Raw genomic sequence first — 19,511 nt, 5'->3', positions numbered from 1 at the left:
TTCAATGAAATCCATGTACATTCTATTCGAGCAATCAGACGACATGACATTCACAGAAAGCAGTACACCACCTTGTAAAAGAATACTACCCGTATAGACATCCCTGCAATTATACTATCGCGTATGGCAATACGTTCAAAGGGCTAAATGAGAATGTCAAGGTCTGGTCAGTCACAACGAGAGGGCTTCAGAAGAGAGTTCATGTCAGAACCAGAATCGTTTTATTTATACTGGAGGAATCCGATGAAGTATTAAGCTCTTTTTTCACAGATGTCCAGTTGGGGCCTCTGTGCTGTTTTTTTTTATTCCGCCATTGAGGGAGCGCAGCGTCAAATTACGGTACTGGTTGTGGTTTTCGGTGATGGACCAGGGCGCAGTCTGCCTGCAGTAAAAACTGCAGGAGTGACTACGTAGCTAACCGATTACATACCTGGAAACCCCTTATCAGTGTCTACCTTATTACATACCAATCCAGACCTTATTGGTCACCCCGTGTCCTTATAAATCTCAACGTTCATCCTACAAAGTCCCATCATAAGGGTGACACAAATAGACAAAAAAATGTGCCTGTATTGAAACGGCTGTGCGCCCTATGGACCTGAAAACTCAATTTCCCTGTACAAGAATATGGGTAAACCGTATGGGTTGACACGGTATGCGATTAGCACCGTTGGCTACGTTACGTTTGCACCAAACTCCACGGTCAAACGAGCACACTTGGCACGAAGAAGAGAGTCATGTAAAATGCACGCCTACACGTATTGTAATCCGCATTTGAACCAAATCTTTTGAGAGCGTAAGTGAATGACAACGCATTATGGCATGATGATTTGCGCAGAAACATAAACAATTACATAAAACTACATCCTTCTGCACTAACGTACAGTAATAACCATGTTACAATGCTGTTATATGCAGCAATCGACCACATTTCAGATATGACTGACATGACTCACGAATGGGATACAATAGGATTGCTATATTTAAGCAATAAAAATTTTTTGCATGTCTTAATGAAAACGTGCAAATTGCAAGGCTTGGCTATGCAGCGGCGGCAGAATTTAATTTAAACAGTGGATTGTTTTTTTTGTTAATTACAACAGGGCACATATACTTGTGCAGCCCACAAGAGGTACAAGCTGTCATCTCCATGAGTGGTATGAAAAAATGAGAATAAGTTTGACCCATATTCTTTGGTTCTTTCGGTAGTCACGTAGATTTAAAAATAATAAAAACAAAAACCACGACGTTTCGATCGCAACACAAGCAGTCGTTATCAGAAAAGGGGGGTTAGCCTCAAAAGGCAAACTTTATAAAGGTTTAAAATGGGCATAGCCCAAGTGTCAAAAGCATGGGCGGGGCAGCTTATGTTAATGTAGGTGATGGGTATTCGTGGGCAACATCGGCGCTGGTGGTGGGTTTCCACGAATTAAAGGGCTGCCAGGTAGTCATTTCACCTCACTTTACACAATCACACTGTTGATGGTAGAGGTTGCTGCTAGAGGTGATGGTAGAAGTGGGTAATGATGGTCCTGGTTGTGGGCTTCCACCAATTGAAGGCCTGCCAGGTCTAAAATGGACACATTGCAGCCAGCTATGACTTGAAATGGTTGATAACGTCCTTCCAGTGATTGCTGAGTTTGTAGCCATCTTCTCGGTTGAGATTGTCTATGTCTGTATATATGGATGGCTTCGTGTGAGCCAGCCGCATTAAAACAATGATCAGCTACGGCAGAAGTATTGGTCCTACCGTATTTATAATCTGCCTTATGCTCACGAATATGGTCCGAGACATGTCGCTTAGTTTCCCCAATGTAACTGCTGCTGCAGATACAGGCCAATTCGTTTAAAAAAACTGCATATATTATCAGATAATTTTAGTTTGGATGTTCACCAGAAGTCCGTGTGGTTAATACACTTAATCCCTTGCAAAAGGTTTATATTTGATGTTTGAACATCTTAACACCTATATTCTTGGTTCTTTAGCTAAAGGCCCCATTTTCCATGAATAGTATTCATTGTTTGGGCCTCCCCCGTAGCAGGCGCCCTAATATCGGCATACCTGACCACGTGACCATCTCAATCCATATGCATGGTACACATCCATAACCCTAACGTACCGCAAACTCTATGCGATTACAAACGTGAATTCAAAACCTGTCGTACATTATTGCAAATACTGTATATCTTGGCAGGAACACGTTCATTGTTAGACAGTGCACATATTCCAATAATTAATCATGTGTATTATGACCTGTATTGTCTGTCGACTGCACTCCATGCTGATTACATCACCCGTGATGTAACACAGACATGGTAAATGACGATAAAAGCCCTTACAGGAGCTACATTATGAACTGGCAAAGTCGCAAGAGGCAAACTGCCCTTTCTTTGTAACGTAATACAGTATACAGATTTACAAAGTTTAACACGTAGGCTTTCGTGACCAATATCATCCATAATAGAGGTGTTTGGGTTAACCGTTCGGATAGCTACCGTCTTAGTGCTGCGTGGAAGCGAATAATAAAATTATACATTTGTAATGGTTCGATAGAGGCGCACACACTCGTGTGGAGGCAACACTATTTATTTAACACACAACTGTTACACACACTGTACATAGAGTGGTGCCCACCGTCCTAGTCTCACTAACACTCGGGTACTACTTGGCGTGGCTAAGCTAGAAGGGTTTCTGCTTGGCCACGACGACTTGGGGCTTCAGTCTTCATGAGGCGTCTTCATCCCAGGCACGAACAGCCCCGCTCCCTCAGCGGCGCCCACTTATGAGCTCCCCGGCGTGGCCGGCCACACCCCGGCCACGCCCCCCTTCTCGAACCCTCGAGAATGCTCCGGACCCCAACCACGTGACCCCAAGGTCCCCCCTGGGCCCCTGGCCCCCACCTTGATCCGGTCACGTGTTTAGCCGGGGTCACTCAGAGTGCCACGGCCTGCCACGACCCCCGTGGCACTCGTCAACGGCCTCTGCACTGCCCGACCCGGTAGTGACGTCATCCAAACCGACCCGACATGGTAGTGATGTCATGTGCACAGCTTAAAGGTCGTGAACTGAGCGTGGCTTTTTTCACTCCAGCGCTGTCCTCCAGACAGTCTCGTCCCTTCACCTGATGAAGGCCGCTTGTGTTGTGGCCGAAACGTCGTGATTTTTGTTATTTTATTTTTTACCTACGTGACTTTACCCAATAGAACCAAAGAGTATGAACCAAAAATATAACCAAGCAATTTTCGAAACATGCTGCGTTGGGCTAACATTGGCATGTGATTGGAACCGTTGGACCCACGTTGGCCCAATGTCATGTTCAATGGATTAGAGATACGCATCGGAATCTAAAGAACCTAACGAGCGAGGTCCTGCATACACAAGTCACCTTTGGCCGGCAACACCAATTTATTTGCGTTTTATAATTTCTCCTCTACACTACATCGCCAGACCCCACTTTAAGATCCAGTCATCAAGATGAAAACATTGTACCGACATAACTTTAAACAAGGGACACTTGGGAAATAATAGAGGGTGAGGTTATTCTGTAATTGTTGCGAGACATTTGCAAATGTGCTCCGAGATACTAGTCCAACAAGCGATCTATTTTTGAAAACGAGGTCAGAGGATCTTAAACGTTTTGCTCCGCTGCAGTGCACTTTGGTCATATCCCTCATTAATTATGCAGAGTAACTCAGCCATCAACTAATTAACTGGGAGTAACTGAGCCATCAGCTGTGCAAACAGGCTCTGTGGTGACCACACCTGGTTTAAGCCGACCCAGACACGATGCTTCCATTTCCCATAACCATCGTCGTACAGATAAATATATCGCAGACATTAGTGTGCTCTGCAATATCTTAAAAGGCAAAAGCTTAAAAATGAACACGTGCACACTCATAGTTTTTATTACATTTTGTAAAACTTTTCATTACAGCCGGTGCCCTCAAACTTGTTCTGCACAACTCCATACAGTTGCAAGGTGTTACCAACATTTTTAGATCCTCCCACCCCCCCATCAAAATGAGCAATATTGATTTGCAGGTATGTATGCGCCAAGCCAGACAAGCTGTGGTCAATGACAAATGCACGTGGTGTTGACCTCATGTCACTTGTCTTTTTTATAGACATGCCAGCACAGACCATGCCGGCATCAAATGAATCCAGGGATATGCAGTGGCTACAGGTCCGGTAGGAAGTTCAGATCCACCTCAGGTTTCCAGGAAAAACAACCAAGCTTGGACGTCAGGCTACAGCCCTTCACCCACAGGCATATTAAATATTGTATTCACCTTCATATTAATCTGACGTATGTCATCAGCAGCTACAAAACACGAGTTCCCCTATGGCCATCAGAACTGGAGCCAACTCATGTCCCCATTGGACCCCCAGCTAAGAACCCATAACTTGCAGTACCTCAGCAATGGTCAGGTTTCTAAAGAGCGGTATTGAGCCACCTCACCCACGTCAGACAATGAGGGCTACGAGTGACAATCAGAAACTTCCAAGTGGTCCGTTTCACCTCACAAATGGTTTGTGTACGCATCCATTCACTTATGAGGTGGGCAAGTAACATTTTTACACTTTGGGAGGTTGTTAAATGTAATCCTACTTCCCAAAACACGTTCTTGTATCCCTCAACATATTTTAAAACTAAAGATTATATTCTTGGTTCTTTCGGTAAAGTCACGTAGAAGGGAAACAATAAAATAAAAATTTAAAGATTATTACTTACAGGCAATCACAACAACCAGGGGCATTGAATATGGAAACAGACCAACTGTATGCATGTTATTAAAATGCAATCACAACGTAAAGTGTATTTTAATCATTCTTCTTTTGCAAAGCATTTCAATGTTTTACACAGCAATTCCCAAACTCGTATTCACATACCCTGTTCTTGTTTTCCATTTTTACCATTAAATGTATTTGGAAAAAAAAACCCTTCACCACACGGCGATATATAAGGAATGTAATATGGTATACTATATGTACATATGTACTTTTATAACAACACCTCCAGAGCAATCTAAACATAGAAAATATTTTACTTAATCTGAAAAGTCACGTGAAAGCAAAAGCAGGAAGGTGTGCATCACTGACTCATGTCACACATGGGAAAGTGCCAAGGTATGTTAGCTTACTGGTGTGCATCAATACGGCACCACACACAAGCGGTGCTTGGCAAGGACACCGTGGTAACAGATATTGGCGGTTGTGTGGGGGGGGGCATGGCGGCGCGTTCAGCGGTGATTGTGCCAGTGCCCCCGTTGGAGGCAACCTCGCCACCACCACGACCACGGTTACACGCTCTCCATCTGCAGCTCCTCAAAGTCGTTTTGCTCCAGCTCATGCAGCGAGGCATGGCCGCCGATGACGAACAGAGTCGCGCCTGTTGGTACGTGGACAGGTTAGTCTGCCGCTCTCAAGCCTCGGGCATTATTATGCAAGCACATAATCATCATAACATTTTGTAACTCAGCATTTTAACACGTAGGCTTTCACGACCAATATTATTCATAATAAAGGTTTTTGGGTTAGATCGCTTTTATTTATAAATGTGTCGTAACCCTCCACCACCCGACACGGCCAATCAGCAAAAAAAAAAGTGTCACGTTGACAAAAGACAAATAATTCACTACTTTAGCCCATCGGTGTGTTGAAGAGTGAATCCACATTTACAGTTTGAGTACGACGTTTCGCTGGTAAATACATCCAGCATCATCGGGCAATTCTGGCGAATTGCCCGATGATGCTGTCAACGTGACACTTTTTTTTTTTGCTGATTGGCCGTGTCGGGTGTTGGAGGGTTACGACACATTTATAAATAAACGCGATCTAACCCAAAAACCTTTATTATGAATAACTCAGCATTTGTTTAACAACTCTGATTTTGCTAATGTGGTACAAAATAAGGTCAAAACCAGTCCAGAGTTTATTTGCTTAAATAAATTATGCTGGATAAAATTGGTCTGGAAAGCAAATAAGCCAATGGACTAATTCACATTTATTTATGTGGAAAGAGTTCTGCTTATTTTACCTATCATGCTCCACAACAATGGTTAATGAGTTTGTAAATAATAAGTGGACTTTACTCTGGTTTTTTGAGCTTCCAGAATAAAAGATGATTTTTAATTTTTTATATTCTTTAAAATATCATGGTTTGAGAGTATTGTAAGGTTAAATTCCCGTGTGTACATTAAGTGGCTCTCACGTATTCAGTTTGCAGTATTTATACAGTGTTGTTAGCAAGCATTAATTAATGCCGATTTTAAGTCCAAGCGAGTGGTAAATACCTCATGCCCGGCTGGCTTTGTCTCCCCACTGCTGATGTTCACACAATAATAATCTTAGATTAAGTCGACTCAGGGGAGACTGAGGACAGGTTTGGATACCACTTGAGACTAAAGTTATCCATGGTTTGGGTTCATAGATCAGTACATGATCCACTGCACTTGTTCTTCCTATATACACAAAGACAAAGATCCTCCATATAGCCTTAACAGACTTTAGGAGCAAGTTCTGTTAGTGAGCACCTATGAAGGCTGGCATGGCACATGAGGGGATGGGGTGGCCAGCACCACACACGGCCGCCTTTGTCTCCCCAGTGGTGATGTTTACACACCTCACCGGTAATCATTTCAGGCTAAGTCGACCTTGGGGAAGCCCAGGACCGGTTCAAATAATCACCACTGGTGTTGGCTGTGAGCTGGAATCGAACTGAGGTCGCCGGGTTTGTAGTGCAGCGCGCTAACCGTTGCACTACCGCTCCCCATAATATATATACACACACAACATATATACACACATTCACAATGCACACAAGGGTGTGTGTGTGTTGTTAGGAGTGTGCACACAGTGACCCTGTGCCTCACCAAGAACCCAGAAGACAGCAGAACCAGCGCCAGCCAGCCAGAAAAGAGGAAAGGAGACTCCTGCTGCTGCCCCGTACTGTTGTGTCACACTTAGCTCACGACCTGCACACACAACACAATCGCCATTCAACATTCAGAATCTACTAAAGAGCACTAAAGCTGGCAAAGGATATTGACATATTGTGCCTGGCATTTGTTTTAGGTCAGGTAGTACTATGGAAGGCCCAAGCAAAGTTCAGAAAGCCATTATATCACTGAGGCGTTATCGATTGTAAAATCCCGACTTTCTGTTTGTCCGTTTATCCGTCAAAGAGCCTTTCAGAAGGCCTGACTCAAAACGTTATGTGGGGGTAAAAAGTTGATCCAACAAGTTTCCAAAAATTGTTGACCCCCACCCATTTTTTTTCACTCCTCCACCTCCTCCCCAAAAAACTAAATGTCTTTTGTAGGCATATATGCCTACACATCCTACATACAATGGAATCCAGATTTATTTTGTAGGCAGGAGCTAGATTAAGGTGGCCATAAGCAGCCGAAATTATATTGATATACCAAAATGCACTCCCCACAACTTATATAACCAGTTCCACATTTTCATGCACTGCAACCACTCACAAAAAAACCACTTCAAATGCTGCCTTCCCCAAACAAATGGAAGGCCTGTGTGTTGATTATTTAATTGCCATTTCCATTCTGTGAGATTTGGCAAACTACATTTTTTTTACTTTGATTTAAAATTTAACGCAATCACAAAAGGCGCCTTTCAGATTCCCCTGCGGTGTAGGTGCACGGGCAGCGCACCCATAAGTACGAGCTTCGAGGTCTGTGAGCGCAGGCTGATGATGTAGCACGCGCCCAGGAACACGGCGAGGGCAAGCAGCAGCATAGGCGAGGTCATCCTGCACAGCCAAAGAACCACCCCCCACACATCCACGTAAAACACCACATGGCCAAATAAAATGAGTACACGTATGTATGGGTATTTTGCCTATCAACTTCTGGAAGGCTTTTCTACACTGTGTGGGCCATGAGATTATTTGATAATACTTCACCATATTTGTCAGTGCAGGTACGTATAGGCAGGGAGCATAGACATTGGAAGATAAAAGAACGGTACAACAATGGCATATGCTGTACTCCCCTTTACCAACAAAGCAGCTCCACAGCACCCTAAAATACCTGTGACATACATAGTGGTCGCCTATCAAATCCCTATCAAGGCTCAACCCTGATTCGATTCTGATATCTAACAAGACCAGGCACATTCCAGTTGATTTGGTCATAAACCAAATGGAACACGCATGTCTAAATGCAAAATTAAAATGCAGTCCTGTCTCTAAAGCTTTATATCAATGTTTTAAAAAGAGTCCCTGCAATGACATTGTAGTGGAGTATAACAGACATAGAAGTATTGTGGTATTATGGAGTGTCCAGTGTCACAGAGTTGTGGGGTTGCTGAGTGTCACATTGTGCTCTACTGTCATGGTGTGCAGCGTCACAATGTTAGTGTCATGGTGCTAGAGTGTCACATGATCCCCTATTCGCATGATATTATGCAGTCACATTGTTGTGATGTTAAGGAATGTTAAGGTATCACGGAGTATCGTAGTGTTACGGAGTGTCGCGGTATCACAGAACCCTGTGGTGTTGCAGGGTGCGACTTCGTACACACAATACACGGCGAGTCCTAGGAACACCATCATGTAGTTGGCCTGGAAGTGCTCGCCATTGCGGACCACGCGCCGACAGAGCTCGCTCACGTCGCGTGGCCGCGTGAAACGCTTCTGCTCCACGAAGGAGGACCAGGGGCGCAGCAATGTGCGCCGTTGCTGTACCCATGCATGCACTCGCCCCAGCCTGCAAACACACACACACACAATAGCAAGCGTTCCTTTGTTAGTCTTATAGGCCGTAGTGACACGTGTTGTTTAGCAAGCACCTATTAAGGTCAACAGGGTTGACCAGGCAATGGTGAAGCCAGCAATTGCCTATGTTGATGTAAATAACCATGAAAGCCGAGTTGACCTATTGGGGGGGGGGGGCTGGTTCAGATATTTGCTACTAAACTTGATTTGAAGCTTTCGTGACTGCAGGAATTACTCTTTGGTTCTTTCGGTAAAGTCACGTAGAAAGAAAATAAATTAAATAATAGAATACGGCATTTCGATTGCAACACAAGCAATCGTCATCAGGTAAGAATGAGAAATCAAACCGAGTAAACTTAGAAATATAATGCAACACAACACAGAGAGTGGGCCAACACAAGTCAACACCCCACCTGTTTGATTACATTCTTCCAAAGATTGCTAAATTTGAGAGAGAGACAAAACACAGACACGGAGACACACAGACAGACACACAAGCAGAGAGAGACACACACATAGACACACAGAGAAACAATGCCTCTGTGTCGAGGCCTTAAATAGAGAGGTGGGGGCAGAGAGAGAAGGGGGGGGGGGGGAGAGAAATTAGCCTGTCAATGAGAGAGTTGTGTGGAAATCCTCCCCGTAGCGGCCGGAGGAGAGAAAATGGACCTATAGACAAACAAGCATGGCAAGATTTAGAGAGAGAAATAGGAAGTTTGTGAAAACAAACTTAGAAAAATTTGGAAATGCAATGCAACACGGAGAGTCGGTTAACAAAACAGTTAACACAGCCTGGTTGATTACATTCTTCCAAAGATTGCTAAATTAGAAGTTAAGTGTGAGTTGTGTGGAAATCCTCCCCAAAGAGGTGGTTCAAACTTGATTTGAAGCTTTCATGACTGCAGGAATTTTTCTTTGGTTCTTTTGGTAAAGTCACGAAGAAAGAAAATAAATTAAATAATAGAATACGACGCATTGTTTCTCTTTGTGTCTATGTGTGTGTCTCTCTCTGCTTGTGTGTCTGTCTATGTGTCTCCGTGTCTGTGTTTTGTCTCTCTCTCAAATTTAGAAATCTTTGGAAGAACGTAATCAACCAGGTAGGGTGTTGAATGTTGTGTTAGCCGACTCTGTGTTGTATTGCATTATATTTCTAAGTTTACTAGGTTTGTTTTCTCATTCATTCTTACCTGATGACGGTTGCTTGTGTTGCAATCGAAACGTCGTATTCTATTATTTAATATATTTTCTTTCTACGTGACTTTACCGAAAGAACCAAAGATATTCGCTACTGATGTTAACTATGGCCAGAAATCAAATTCACTTCATAACAAAGTGCACAAACAACTATGCCAATACACCGACCCATGCATACCACCGCTTGTAAAGTTTTGAAAGAATAAATTAGCAAAAAGATTGCTTTATCCAGGGAAGCCTCAACTGAGTTGCAATACTCCTATTACAAGTGTCCTGCTCGGGATGTTTGGCCGATTTCGTAATGAGTATGTTTGTGAAATGGGGGGAAACTGGAAGACCCATGGAAAATGCAGACAACCAAAAGGACAGTGAACACACTTAATTTTTGCACACACAAAGTCTGTGTGATCTAACATATCCAGGTATTTTCCACCTTGTCTAGCAAGTCGGTCAAATTTTTCAATTCGGGTTTAATTTTATTTTCCAGTTATAGCCCTGTTTAGGTTTATGTTTCACTTGCAGACGCAAGACTAATTATTACAAATCAAACTGGTGATTGAATAAATGACACAAGCAACAGTCTGACAAAGTATTATTTGAGTAATATCATTAAAAACGAATTTCATGTCTTTGTAAATTATGAAAATGTGTATGTTAAGCAGCTTAGTTTAATATCTATAATAACGTTTAACTCGTGGCTATACTGGGTGTTTGATTAAGCAAGGGAACCAAAATTGTTTAATGGAAATAATCATTAAGAATTAAAATATAACTAAGCGAATATGCACTGCTATATACAGATAAACACTGCATGTACATAATACGCTTACATTCAGGACTGGAAACCTAAGTTTGCATGGCGATTAGCATTTTAAGCTTAACTGGCATACGAAAATTATTTTAAGTTGGACATGAGTCACGGTCATGTGAGAAATATGAACGTGATCTTAAAATAGGAATGCTCCACAGTACACCCATTGGTCACCACCAAAATGCCAGGGTAAATACTTGCCACGTCGACGTGGAAGGTGGGCGGGGGAGTATTTGGCCGTGCCCTTCTCAAGCACATGTCATTACTCAAAACATCATTGCTTTCAACCACGCTGCAACTGCCAAACAATATTGCTTCTGCGAGGCTTCAGGGATTCAAGTAATGGGCATGTTAATGGGCATGCTAAAAGCATGTACAGTACTGTCCCCCTTTGACGTTAACTAAATGTGGACAAAGATCACACACGAAAGTATTGTACTTCAATAACGTGTCCTGGAAAATATGCATTTGGAACTGCGTACAAATCATGAAATATATTTATAGAGAAAATGAGTCAAAATAGTGTTGAGGAGCCCCAGCTAAAATATGTACTTTCCATCCTAATTATTTTTGGGTGTCAACTCGATGTATTATGCTATTCCAAACTGCATATTTTTTTGTGGGGGAATTTTTTATATTGAGGTTATTTAGAATGCACAAGGTTTGGGAAACTATATATACAGTACGCTCTTTTAATATTTCACAAATTATATACAAGACATTTAAAATGAACAAAAACACATTCACATGTATTTGTCAGAGCATCTAGTAATTACTTAAATATTTAACAGCCTCAATAAAGCATAATATACAAATCAGAAGAGGTGTCTGCAAGGACATATTTGTCTCTCTATGGCTCTCTACAATGACACTCGGAAGATATTTTCCGAAATTCTGTTGTAGAAATAAAGATAATTAGTAAAATTATTAACTCAAATTCATTGATAACACAGTACAGTGTTTATAACTAATGCAAATCACAGACATCATGTTGACTTAAGAAAGGTCAAAGAGCTTGGACAAGACACATTTTGTAGCCGGGAAGACGGTCGATATTGGTGATTTTATGTCAGTCAAAGGGGAATCACACGCTGGAGTGCAAGAGGACCGTGGTGGAATGAGATGGCATCGCAGGACCGCCAAAGAAAGCGATGATGTGGCAAGGCCTTCATCAAGCAGTGGATGGAACATGATTCATTACAAGTGTACGTTTAATACTCAGGCTGATATACCAGTGTATGGGGGGGGCGGTGGTGTTTTGGCAGCATGAAATAATTTTTTAAATGGTAATGTTACACAACTTTGTTGTCACGTCCATGCTCCCTATCTTCTCCAAACAGGATAGAACCAACGTGGTGAAATCTGATCAGATAACCCCCACGACCAGCACGACTTTCGGGTAGCCTTCATTGAGCAGCGACTCGATGAAAGAGGCAGCACATGCAATTTTTCATACACACATGGAGGGTCGGGACTTGTGTCGTACAGTATAAAATATTGTAACGAAATGCCAAGAACATCCATGAAAATATGCCACCTCAGTGGAGAATGCATCAACATTTGTCCGACCGTTCTTTCTGAAGATGTAGCGTGTTGGCCGGACACGTCAAATCCTATTTTCTAATATTGTGTGTGTGGTGTACTTGGGGTATTTAACGCACACCGCCACCACCAGGATGTTTACTGGGCGCTGAGCCAATTGTGAGCAATCCGTGTGCACACGTCCAAGGGCAGTACAATGCATACAATATACTGATAGATGAGAGCCTCCTCACGCCACGGGGGACGTGGCTGTTGTTTGCCCATACTTCACCACGTTGGTCAGTGCCGGTTGGGAATTGTTAGCCTGTGGCTGGGCTCACTCTTTGTCAGGTTATTAATGCGCTCACCATTACGCCACCGCTTTTGCCTGTACATTATATTGTTGTCCTTCCCCGCACCTCCAATAAACACGGTTGGCTACGTACGGTGCAAAAGAAGTTCAACATACATACACTGTTACTGTAGTCTTCTTTAGTATGGCTGATGTAGATGCAGAACAGGTGGTGAACTCCCAGACAACCGTGTCAGGAGTAGCGAAGTGCATCTCTGTGATGTCTCCTTCGTATTTGTGAATTGGAACGAAACTGGAGTATTTCTCCATAAATCTGTCTGTTTCCTGATTAAGCTAGTTGTAATTACTGGCTAAACCTCGTACTCAGATTTTAAATGTTGTGGATTTGCTCTCCAACACACCGGTGAACTGGACTAGTGTAATGACAGTAGAGTCTACATGCGGTGTGAGTGGACTAGTGGCCAAGGGAGGTAATGACAGGGGAGTCAGCCTACAGTGCGAATGCACGAGTGGCCATGGAAGATGACAGGGGAGTCAGCCTACAGTGCGAATGCACTAGTGGCCACAGGAGGTAATGACAGGGATGTCAGCTGTGAGTGCGAAGGGACTGGTGGCTACGAGAATGATCGAGAAGGGAGCGTGGTCAGGTGACGGAAGAGGACGGTAGAATCTGCTGGTGGAGCGAGCGTCCAGTCAGCGAGAAGGTTCGGAAGGGGTTCGTGGCCTCGGACCGTATATAAGGGAGATGCGTGGGAGACTCGGGGCTGCTGCAGTGGGGGTCTTCGCCTGTGTCGAGTGAACGTGTCTTCAATAAAGTTCCATCTCAAGAGAAGTGTGTCAAGTCGTCGTTACACTAGTAACGAATATGTTCTGTTTACGTGACAAACCTTACCAATTGGCTGTGTCGGGTGGTGGCGAGTTTAAGGGCACATTTATATTTACGCGATGAAACCCCCCAAAAAAATCTTTATTATGGATGATATTGGTCGCGAAAGCCTTCGTGTTAAACTGAATTGGGCATTGCGTCGTTATACGGTCTCTTCTGGATGACCACAGTCGCACACTACTGGAGAGTTTTTAAAGTTTCTATTCGTGCATCAGGTATCCGCATCTGCTGCCATTGTTTGTGCGGATGCAGTTTTAGAGTGGACCATGAGATATAGTATATACAGTAGCATATACTGCAGTGAGGCTCTGATTCGTACGGGAGAGATGTTAACTACCTCGCCTGGCATGCAGGAGGCCGTGGGTTCAATCCCATCCACTACGCCACCTCTTCTCTCTGTACATTATCATACCCGTCAACCCTTTATCAACGCCCTACATTAGTACAGACCGATTTAGACATTATTGGTCACCCCGTGCCCTTATAAATCTCAACGTTCATCCTACAAAGCCCCATCACAAGGGAGAAACAAACTAATAGACAAAACATTTATTTTGCTCGTATTGAAACGTCTGTCTGCCGTATGGACATGAAAACTAAATTTCCCTGTAAAATAATGCGGGGTAAACCGTATGGGTTGACAGGTATGCTACTTCTTTGGCTCTTTCGGTAAAGTCACGTAGAATGAGAATAAAATAATAATTTGATAAAATAAAATAACACAATATTCTCACGACGTTTTCGGCCACAACACAAGTGGGCTTGTGTTGTGGCCGAAACGTGAGAATATTGTGTTATTTTATTTTGTCAATTTATTATTTTATTCTCATTCTACGTGACTTTACCGAAAGAACCAAAGAAGATGAATCCTTGCAGTCACGAAAGCTTTAAATCGAGAGGTATGCTACTATACACTACTATAAACTACACTATACACTACTATACACTACATTATACACTACTATATACCACATACCTGTATCAGTGCCTACCTTTTTACAGACCAATTCAGACCTTATTCATCACCCCGTGCCCCTTATGAATCTCAACGTTCATCCAACAAAGTTCCACTACAAAGGAGTAACAAAAAATAAGACATTTTGTTGCCCGTATTGAAACCGCTGTACGGAGCTGAAAACTCAATTTCCCTGTACAAAAAATACGGGGTAAACCCTATGGGTTGACAGCAACGCATTACATAAACCGGTCCTGTAGTAAATACACTACTGTATATACATTATACACAGTAGTGTAATACTGCACTGTAGTGAGGCCGTATTGACCAGTTACGCTGTCATGTACCGTGTTGATTATCAGGCCGCACGCGACGTGTTGAATCAGTTAGCGGTGTGCGTGGTGTCGACGGGCTGTGTGACCTCCCCCCACCACCCCGTTGTTGTCGTTGTTGTTGTCGTTATTGTTGTTGTTGTTACTCGCCTGCCCACGAGCCCCGCGCCGTCCGCCTTCATGCCGAACTCCGCTGGATCCGTCTCTCCGGCCCTGTCCGCCATGCCGCGCCCAATCGATTCTCTTTCTCTTTCCGGTTTGGGGTTAAAGCGAATCGAGGGCCAGCCGGTCGATTTGTCACGCGGAATTAGAATTCGTTTCGGATCGATTCGTAAAGAGAGACGGAATGAGAATTCGAAATCGCGGACGATCACGATAGGAAGGTCGCTACACGAATCGATTCACTATTGAGTTAAACGCTACCGGGAGGAATCGAATTGACAACGTCAACAATTCGGGACAGGGGTGGGACGGGGGTCGTAATGTGAGCGCACAGGTGGTGAGAGGGGCCCAGGAGTGGAGGGTTGAAGTCACGTGCGCGCGATAAGCCACGCCCCCGTTTAAAATGGCCGCGTGTAAAGTGGACGGCCATCTTTCCTGGGGGGAGAGTTTTTTTTATGGAGGAAGCTTTCGTCAACCAATATAATCCATAATATATATTTTTTTGGTTAGATCGCGTACATATAAATGTGTCATCTTTCCCTCTATGTAAGGAACAAAACAGGATTCATCCACAAATCTGGCTGTCCGCCTGATGATGCTTGTTGTGATGACTGGCGAAACGTCGTACTAAGATTGTAAATGTTGTGGCTTTGCTCTTCAATACACCGGTGTTTCAGTTTCTTTATTTTTTTCTTTATTTTGGTATAGCCCTGTGAGCCATTCGGCTCTTGAATCGCGTGCAACCGCAACAAACAAAAACAAAAACACGAGCAAGAAAAACATCTTAAAGTGACTACGTGTGACTGTGCAAACAGAAAATCCATGGAAAAAAACAGCAAAATATTCCTGAAAAAATCACCGTGTGCAAAACAATCCCAGTGGGATGCAAGTTTGCTGTACTAGTAGCGAATTGGTATGGTCTGTTTACGTGACAAACCTTACTAATTGGTGGTGGCGGGTTTAACGACATGCGATCTAACCCCAAAAAAACCCCAATATTATGAAGTTTTTACGGACTGGGAAAGTTCACTGCTAACCGGAGGCAGAATCCCGATGAGCTATGAAGTTATTTTTCCACAGATGTCCAGTAGTGGCAGGTCAGAAAGTTGCAACGACAAAAAAATACAAAGACACGGTAGGAGTGAAAATGATAAGGAAAGGTTAAACAAAACACTTAAAAAAAGTTCACAATTAAAACTTTAGCAGTTCTTTTTTTAAAAATCTAATCAAGTAAAGCCCACTGAGCGATTAGCTCTCTTCTTTTTTTTTCAGAAGCGACCTGGTCATCACAAATGATGGCTCAACGAAGTGGCTTATCGCGTGGAAATTTCTAGCAGACAATCTCTCTAAACGCGTGTTTCAAAACGTGGAGGGGGAACAACTGGAGAACCACGGGAAGAACATGCAAACTCCACGTGTACAACAGGTGTCAGGGTCGGAATCGAACCCACGACCTCCTTGTATGCCAGGCGAGGTGGTTGACATCTAGCCACTGTGGCGCCCCTTATGTTACTTATATTCTCCACGATGCTAATGAGGAATTCATATTATTAGTTCGAGACGCAACCACATTTGCAAATGTAATTTGCAACTTTCATCATTACCCACGTATTGATCAATTTGAATGTTCAATTTTATCGAAGGACTGTGTTATTCATACTCTTTGGTTCTTTCGGTAAAGTCACGTAGATAGAAAAAAAATAACTAATAGAGAACGACGTTTCGATCGCAGCACAAGCAATCGCCTTCAGGTGAAAAAAATACAGCAGGCGGACTGCTGAGGCAGGAAGAAATATAGCGAGAGAGTTGCTGCAGGCCAGAGGTTATATAGGTTTGATGATGGGTACAACCCAAGGGTAAGTGGGCAGGACTGGAGATGGAATTTGCCAGCAAATGTAAGATCGCAGAGCTCGGCAAACCTCGGCTAATCCGAGGGGGGAAGGGAGGGGGCTTCCGTAACGTGCGAGAGGGTGTTATTGTCTTGGTGTGGTCTGGGAATGTTTATACTGGTAAGGAACCTCCTGGTTACACCACCAGCCCACAGGGGATCATTGTGTCTAATAAAGCATTAAAGCTTTCGTGACTGCGTAAAATGACTCATTGGTTTGGTTTTGACTTTACCGAAAAAAAACAGTGAGTGATTATTGTGTCTGTCCGTCCGTCGTGCATCCAAAAATGGGAGGGGTGGGTGGAGAGGGGAGAGTGGGGAGGGAGGGGCTGGGTGGGGAGGGGAGGGGCTGGGTGGAGAGGGAGGGGCTGGGTGGAGAGGGGAGGGTGGGGAGGGAGGGGTTGGGTGGAGAGGGGAGGGGCTGGGTGGAGCGGTGAGGTGGGGAGGGAGGGGCTGGGTGGGGAGGGGAGGGGCTGGGTGGAGAGGGAGGGGCTGGGTGGGTAAGGCGGTCACGGCACACCACGTGGGGGTGGGTGGCCACCAACCACGTCCGGCCATCTTCACGACATTTTCCCCTCCACGTGGAGAATCAACAACGTGCGTTTGGAGTACGCGGCTGCTCTCAATCTCTACATTATAAGCCGGCCAATTCGTGGGTATTGTACTCTTTTTTTTTGAGGAACAGCTTTTTATTTCTCTCCACCATCCCAGGTCCCCACTCGGTCCCCACCCTTCACGCTGGCTTGTGCCCGCCCTCACAGTCGGGCATATTTGCGGAATACGCCACGTGGTGGTGCCGCCGTGTGACCCTGGCCATTGACCGAGCAACCCAACGTTCCTACCAGCCCCCTCCGCAGGAATGTGTTTTTGCTGACTTGCCCAACACTGCATTTGTTTAAAAATTCGCAATTTATACTTTATTCGTTTGTATTTCTTTATAATGACTTGCTTAACGTTTTTCTGTTTTGCACTCCTATCGGTTTTTTTTGTATTGTAACTTGCTGATCCGTCCATACTCAGGGCCGGATTAAGATTTTGTAGGCCCCTGGGCTACAGGTACTGTGAGGCCCCCAGTAATATTTTTAAAAAGGAAAACAAAGTTAAATAAATTTTTATTTAAAGCTTTCGTGACTGCAGTAATTCATATTCTTAGCTCTATCGGTAAAGTCACGTTGAAGGAAAACAATAAAATAATATATATAAAACAATAAAAATTCTCACGACGTTTCGACCATAACACAAACGGTCATCATCAGGTGTGAAAAGCAACGGCAAGAAACATGTTTCAAGAAATTTGTATTGTTTTATATATTATTTTAGTATTTCCCTTCAACGTGACTTTACCGAAAGAGCTAAGAATATAAAAGTTAAAGAAAACAAATTGACAAGGCTAACAACTCATTAAATTCAGCATTCGCAAATTAAATCACTTGACTTCATCTCTGGAGGCCCTCCAGCTGTCGGAGGCCCCCTGGGCTTGCAGCCCCCTAAAGCCCCCCCCCCCCCAGTTTATTTATTTTGGTATAGCCCCTGTGAGCCATTCGGCTCTTGAATCGGGTGCAACCACAACAAACAAACAAAAACACGATGGATTTAAAACAATAAATGTTCCATTACTCATGAACAAGCAGCTTGGTGTCGCATTAGTTTTTTTTTAATTAACGAGTGAAAGGCTTTGACTACAGGAAGGGTGTTTGTGGCCAACGTCGGTCTAAACTATTCCCACCGTCACAGCAGGCGTGCGGTGTTAACAGCACTCGGGAAATTGCCACCGAGTGGCTGATGTTGGGTTGGAGTAGTGTGGCACAGCGCTAGAGACCCCACGAACTAAGTTCAAGTCCCAGCCACGCAGCTCGCGACCGTTTAAAAACGAGAATCTACAACGCATTCCCGGAAACTAAACGTTAACACTTTTTTTTTAAACTTTATTTTCAATTCTTGAAAACGCTTCATTTTCATCCGAGGCCGATCGTCCAAATACCCCCCCCACCGCTCCCAAACCGAACCTTGATGGGAGTTTCTGTGCCAACCGAAGCCCTTTGTGACGTGGGCACATTTCTGACTGTGACGACGACGACGATACGATCGCCTGTGATCTAAACACCTCGTTGAATAAAAAGTCTGCCGTGACCCCCCCTACCCCCAACACTTATCGTCCCGAGTGTTCTCTTATTTCCAGCCAAACCCCAAGTAATTTCCCCATCCCATCACCCCCCCCCCCGCAGCTGCCTAACATTCCCACACGCGCTCAAGGGACCAAGTAGAGTGACATTTGTGTTGTTGTGCCAAACTCTGTCCATAGTGGACATCGTTTAAAAAGGTCATCGGAGTCCTCAAGTCCAAATAAAGAATCTGACGTTTACAAGTACACTTCTGTTGAATATATTAACCACATGCAAGTTGCGTCTATACTGTATTCATGTATGTTATATGAAGTTGAATTAACTAAATGTAATAATAGGGGTTTTCCCCTTTTTTCTGGCAACAAAACTGAAACCTTTTTTTACAAGGATTCATGTCTGCATTAACCACAATACCTGCAGTCAAAATGCAAACATAAAAACATACTATGATAATATATGCATTGCCTACATTATCCAATGCATATATTATCAAAGTATGTTTTTTTTGTTGCCAGAAAAAAGAGGAACAACCCTATTATTACATTTTGGTACTAGCAAAGGAGGTCTAATGATGATGATAACTAAATG

The 19,511-nt window shown here is 43.6% G+C and overlaps 1 protein-coding gene across 1 annotated transcript; it reads right to left on the bottom strand.

The window, feature by feature from the left end:
* Positions 1-2,571: 2,571 nt before the first annotated feature.
* RABAC1 (Rab acceptor 1) lies at positions 2,572-15,047 on the bottom strand. Its single transcript, XM_032965392.2, has 5 exons — positions 14,901-15,047; positions 8,542-8,730; positions 7,675-7,772; positions 6,874-6,975; positions 2,572-5,390 (listed from the first exon to the last, which is right to left on the bottom strand). Exons 1-5 carry the CDS (start codon positions 14,972-14,974, stop codon positions 5,302-5,304), a joined length of 552 nt encoding a protein of 183 aa, XP_032821283.1. The 5' UTR covers positions 14,975-15,047; the 3' UTR covers positions 2,572-5,301.
* Positions 15,048-19,511: the final 4,464 nt, after the last annotated feature.

Source organism: Petromyzon marinus, chromosome 2, assembly GCF_048934315.1.
Source record: "Petromyzon marinus isolate PM22_M1 ecotype Great Lakes invasive population chromosome 2, UKy_Petmar_22M1.pri1.0, whole genome shotgun sequence".
NCBI lineage: Eukaryota > Metazoa > Chordata > Hyperoartia > Petromyzontiformes > Petromyzontidae > Petromyzon > Petromyzon marinus.
The sequence above is the reverse complement of the archived record's forward strand: the minus strand, read 5'-3'. Positions and strand labels throughout refer to the sequence as shown.